The sequence below is a fragment of the Crocuta crocuta genome, unplaced genomic scaffold (assembly GCF_008692635.1).
Source record: "Crocuta crocuta isolate KB4526 unplaced genomic scaffold, BGI_CrCroc_1.0 scaffold143, whole genome shotgun sequence".
NCBI lineage: Eukaryota > Metazoa > Chordata > Mammalia > Carnivora > Hyaenidae > Crocuta > Crocuta crocuta.
In genome coordinates this window covers 6,056,101-6,061,641 of record NW_027529175.1, presented here as the reverse complement: position 1 = coordinate 6,061,641, position 5,541 = coordinate 6,056,101, and the positions used below count along the sequence as shown (strand labels likewise).

General features: G+C 55.8%; 1 protein-coding gene across 1 annotated transcript in view; it reads left to right on the top strand.

Annotated features, from left to right (window-relative positions):
• The first annotated feature begins 822 nt into the window (after positions 1 to 822).
• CELSR1 (cadherin EGF LAG seven-pass G-type receptor 1) overlaps positions 823 to 5,541 on the top strand; it is a 134,367-nt gene continuing 129,648 nt past the window's right edge. The window contains exons 1-2 of the mRNA XM_077757901.1: positions 823 to 847; positions 5,371 to 5,493. Of these exons, the coding sequence (XP_077614027.1) occupies positions 823 to 847; positions 5,371 to 5,493 (148 nt within the window). The remainder of the gene's footprint in view (positions 848 to 5,370; positions 5,494 to 5,541) is intronic.

Below are 5,541 nucleotides of genomic sequence, written 5' to 3'. Positions count from 1 at the left end.
CCTGAGAGCCATCGATGACGGTGTGGCTGTGGTCACAATGTCAAAATACACAAATAAAGAATAATTTCAAAACAGATTCTGCGTGTGATTTTTTAGGGAGAAAGGTCTTGCCTTTTTTTCCCTCCACTTAAAAGGAAGGGAGGTTGGGGGGTGCCTGGGTGGCTCAGTCAGTTGAACATTCGATTTTTAAAACAATATTTATTTTTGAGAGAGAGAGAGAGACAGAATCCAAAGCAGTCTCTAGGCTCCGAGCTGTCAGCGCAGAGCCTGACACAGGGCTCGAACTCACGAACTATGAGATCAAGACCAGAGACGAAGTCAGATGCTCAACCAACTGAGCCACCCAGGTGTCCCAAGCACCAACTCTTGATTTTGACTCAGGTCATGATCTCATGGTTTGTGAGACTGACCCCCATGTTGGACTCTGCACTGAGAGTGGAGCCTGCTTGGACTTCTCGGTCTCCTTCTCTCTGCTCCTTCCTTGCTCTCGTTGTCTCTGTCTCTCTCTAAATAAATAAATAAGTTTAAAAAATTGGTAAAAAAAAAAAAAAGGATGGGAGGTTATTCAAAATAGTCAAGAAGAGGAAACAACCCAAATACCTATCGGGTGATGATGAATAGATTACAAAGATGGTATATCCATTCAATGGAGTATTACACAGCCATAAAAAGGAACGAAGCTCTGATTTGTGCTACAACGTGGATGATCTTTGAAAACGTGCTCAGTGAACATAGCCAGCCACGGAGGCCACATGGTGTAGGGTCCCATGTATAGGAAATGTCCATGGAGGCAGACAGTAGAGGAGGGGTTATAGGGGTGCGATGGAGGTGGAGGTGACTGCTAATGGTACGAGCTTCTTTTCAGGGTGGCAGGAATGTTCTGGAATTCCACAGCAGTGATCATCGCACAGCTTTGCGAATGTACTCAAAGCCAGTGTGTCGTACACATTTAAAAGGGTGAATTTGGGGCGCCTGGGTGGCTTAGTCGGTTAAGCGTCCGACTTTCGCTTAGGTCACGATCTCGCGGTTCGTGGGTTCGAGCCCCACGTCGGGCTCTGTGCTGACTGCCAGCTCAGAGCCTGGAGCCTCTTTCGGTCTGTGACTCCCTCTCTCTCTGACCCTCCCCTGCTCACGCTGTCTCTCTCTCCTAGAAATAAATAAAACATAAAAAAATAAATAAATAAATGAAAGGGTGAATTTTACAGTGTGTGAAATAGATCTTTTTTAGAAAAGAAGAGAGATGCACTGGGCGGGGGATAACCAAGAAGGATGATGTGCTTCCCCTTACTGCCTTCGTGATGCTGGGAACGACAGAGAGAGGAGCAAGTATGCCCACCGCCGAGCATGCCAGCCAAGCGCCCAGTCCTCGTGGATCCACACCCCCCAGTCCCACCGTGGATGCAGTCTCCGCTCGGCTCTGGTCCTGCCTTTCGTGGCCTTCCTTGGTCCCCAGGAGCCCCCTCCGCCCAGTGGCTCCCCTGCAGGGCCTCGGGTACTGGATCTGGCCCTTCCTGGTCTGCCAGACGCGGGTCATTCTCTGTGGGTTGGGGACATTGGGGACGTAATGTGTTGGGGTCCCAGCACCTGTCCCCTGCAATGTGCCCTGCGCTCTGAGCCTCAGTCTAGGAAGCATCCAACAGAGGGGGAGGGTCCCCTTGCCTTAACCTGCTGGGAGGTCCCAGGAGCCCCCGAGTGGCAGTGTGGGCGGGAGGCCGCGTGGCCCAGCCAGCTCAGGGTCGGCAGGGGCCAGCAGCTCTCGGGGCTCCACCACCTACGTGCGCACGGGGGTCCACAGAGGCCTGTTGCCATCTGGCACCGGCTGGGCCCCCGTGCAGGGAGGGAGGCGGGCACCTAGGAGACTCTGGTGCGGCAGCGACTGTGCTCGGCCACTAGAGGTCAGTGCAGCCCGAGGGGGCCCATGTGGACCTGCCCAGGACTTGCTCAGTGGGCGTGGGGCCCAGGGTGGGACAGAGGTCCCTTGTTGCCTTCAATGCCAGGCCTCCCCAAGGATGCTGTGGTAGCTTGGGACACTAGACCTGTGGCCACAAATTCCAGTCCACGGTCCTGGGGGCCTGACAGAAACTATAGCATTTCTATTTAGAGGATTCTGGCACCTTCCAACAAGGAAATCAATTTTATTTTTTGTCACGAGCGATACAGGGTCATTCAGGGAAGCCCTAGTACACGAAACATTCTAGATTAGGTTCTAATTTCCCTTTACCGTCTGGCTTCTATTAAGCTTCCAATTCAGTCACGGTCCGTCTTTGTTCAGAGTTTGGACTTCCTCGGGATTTCCCACCAGCCAAACCCCACCCAAGGCGAGGGGCGCTGGAGAGGGAAGAGGGGCTTGCTGAACTCTGTTTGCAAGAGGTTTTCCCCTCTGAATTCCCCCCACCCCAAATAAAAGGGACAAAGTGGGGCCCCAGCCCAGACTTGCTTTTCGTCTTTCACCACCGGCGTGTTTCTTTTGCCTCCTCCCCATTTAAAGATTGGCTCAGGGATTTACTGTGCGAGGAACAGATTCCGGAATTCATGTGGGTTCTGATTTGAGCCCGCAGCAAAAATTGTTTCAAGTTGCTTCCCAGAGCAGGTACAATGCCAGGGGTCCACAGCTTCTGCCTTACCTTCTTTTTTCTTTAAAGCACTCGCTTTAGTGAAACACCTCAGGGGCGTGTGCAAAATATAAACATCAATTATAGTCACTGAGCCCCTGAGCCGAGGAGTGGCAGCCGCTGCGGGCACATAAAACAGCGTGAGACAAGCGGCCTCCCCAGGCACGGGCCCCACTGCTAACCTCCAAGCCCCTCCCGCCTTGATGCGACCCCCCACCCCCAGGAGGGGCCCCAGAGTCAGGGAGTGGTATGTTGGTCCTCAGAGGTGGGCGTGGGGGAAGGGAGAGACTGCTGCCTGGAGCCACCCCCAGGGGGAGGGGCAGGAGCGGGACAGCCCCTCAGGGACAGCCGCCAGACAGGCCAGCCCCTTCCAGTGGACTGGGTCAGGGGCGGAGCACAGACCCCCCGGGAAATTGGATGAAAGTTAGGCGAGCGCTGACACGGCACACGCCCCTCAGCGCGCAATTTCAGCCATGACCCCCAAGGCAGTGATGCAGCAACCATGACCTTATGGTGCTCAGTGACATGACCATGACACGGTAGCAGGAAAAGTTAGCCCTAGGAGATCTGCACCCGAGAGAACCAGTCTGTGCCAGCCTCTTAATACAGCCTTTTTTTTTGTTTGTTTTAAGTTTATTTATTTTTAGAGAGGGTGAGAGAGAGCATGAGTGCAAGTAGGGGGAGGGGCTGAGAGAGAGGGAGACAGAATCCGAAGCAGGCTCCAGGCTCTGAGCTGTGAGCACAGAGCCCCATGTAGGGCTTAAACTCACCAACCGCGAGATCATGACCAGAACCGAAGTCTGACGCTTAACCAGTTGAGCCACCCAGGCAGCCCTGCAGTCTTTTTTTTTTTTTTTAAACTAATCTCTAGTCTCAACGTGGGGCTCGAACTCACAACCCTGAGATCAAGAGTCCCACGCTCCCCCCACGGAGCCAGCCAGGCGCCTCTACGAGGTCTTAATAATCCTCCAAAAAGGCTAGGAATCTAGACTTTTATCTTCAGTGTCTCCTGAAGTGCCAGAGTTACGCCCTGGCAAAGGTCACACAACTGCTTAGTGCAGATGGGCCCTGACCCCTGGGAGATGCCAGCCCTTTCGGGTCTGCGTTGTTCTGCTGACGCACCTGTGGTCACTTCACGAGCTGCAGCCTGTTTTCAGCAACCTCCCCGCCCCCCCCGCCTTCAGCCCTGCAGACAGAGCACCTGTACATACAGAAAGGGCATAAAGCCTGTGTGCAGAGATGTAGGAGCATAGCGCCAACACTGCGCTAGCCCTCCCGTCCAGAAGGACGTCCCCCGCTCCCCAGCCCTCCTCCTGACCACACTCAAGTCATCTCCTTGCAGTTTCTGAGCCTTTCCTCCGTGTGCATTCCTAACCATGCAGTCTGGGCCTGCTTCGGAACCCACACGTGAACGGAACATCGGGGTCTCTCTCTCTCTCTCGGGACATCACATTAGCAAGGTCTGTCCATGCGTTCCTTCCGCCCTCCACCTTGGGACCAGGAAGTGGCACAGAGGAGCCCCTGCGGTTACCTCACTCAGCCTTCAGGTGTCTCATTCCAGGAAAGCACGCCCACACCCAAGCTCATTCACTGCATTTGAATTTCCAAAAACCAGTGAGCACAGCGCAAGGGAACCCTTTGTTTATATAAACCCAACCCACCCTATTTAAAGTTCCTTTTGAGAAATACTCACTCTGGGGTTCTCTCCAGACCTAAGTCTCCCTGCCTTCCCCTCACCCCGGCCTGAGCTTTGCACAGCAAAGCCCTGGGCTCGGGGTCCTCCTTGCCCGCCCCACTCAGAATTCCTGCCATCTGACCTCCCCGAGCAAGAGGAAGAAGGGAGGTCCTGGGCCGTCACACTTGAGGGACGATGGACATTTTTCTCTCCTTCCCCTCCCTCCATGCACACATTTCCCGAAAGGGCTTGCCAGTGGAGACTCTCAGATTAAAAGATTCTAGAGCAAATCTATATTTAAGGCTAATAACACACTCTTTAAGTCGTTGCGAACGGGAAGAAAATGCTCATATTCGGCTTTAGCCTAAAGACATCGTATCCAGCAACTGAGTGCTGTTGGTGGAGTTCACCATTTTCTGCGCCCCCCACCCACCTGCGCTCAGTCCGGAAGTGTGCGGGGCCAGAAACGCCCGCGTCAAACAGATCTGCGGCAACACCTCACCCACCCGGATCTTTCTACCCGACCGACCGGTGGAGGCTTCTGGGAAGGCGAGACTCCCCTGACAGACCTACGGGCCGCAGTGGGGTTCTGCCCCCCGAGTTCTCCGGAGGGCAAGTGCATGCCAGCCAGGGTTGGCACAATACTAAAGCCCCGCGGGAAGGTGGGGTGTCCTGGAGCCCTAACCCCCGTCCCCCCACAAGCTGTGCTCCGCAGGAGGCGGGGGGGGGGGAGTCCACTTAGTTCTCAAGCGCCCCCCATCTTTTCCTGCAGAAGGCGGCGGTGCGCTGGCCAGGTCCGAAGCTCGCGTCGGCCGTCTTCCCCGCAGGACACCCGGGCAAAGGGGAGCTGTCACACTTGGAAAGCGGCCAGCGGGCCCCCCGACCGGACCGCGCGTCCCCACGCCAAATCTCAAATGTCAACCCGGGCCGTTTTCCTTTTCGTTTAAAAGCTGCGCTTTAAACCCCGTGGGACCCGAATCCGGTTAGTCACCTATCGCGTTTCCAAATCCAGGGAAGTTTTTGAGGCGGTAAAAAGCGCTTCAGCCTCCGGCGCGTTGCCGTAAACTTGTCACCGCCCTCCAGCGCTAGCCGCGGGCCGCAGCCCGGGGCCTGCAATCCGGCCCCCGCCCGGGCACCCCCGCACCCCTCCGTCCCCTCCCGGGTCCCACCTGCGCGGCGGCCCTGGCGGCGGAATCCGCGGATCGGGTCAGCCGGCGTAGACTGGAGTGGGGGGCTCCGGGCCGCGCCCAGCCA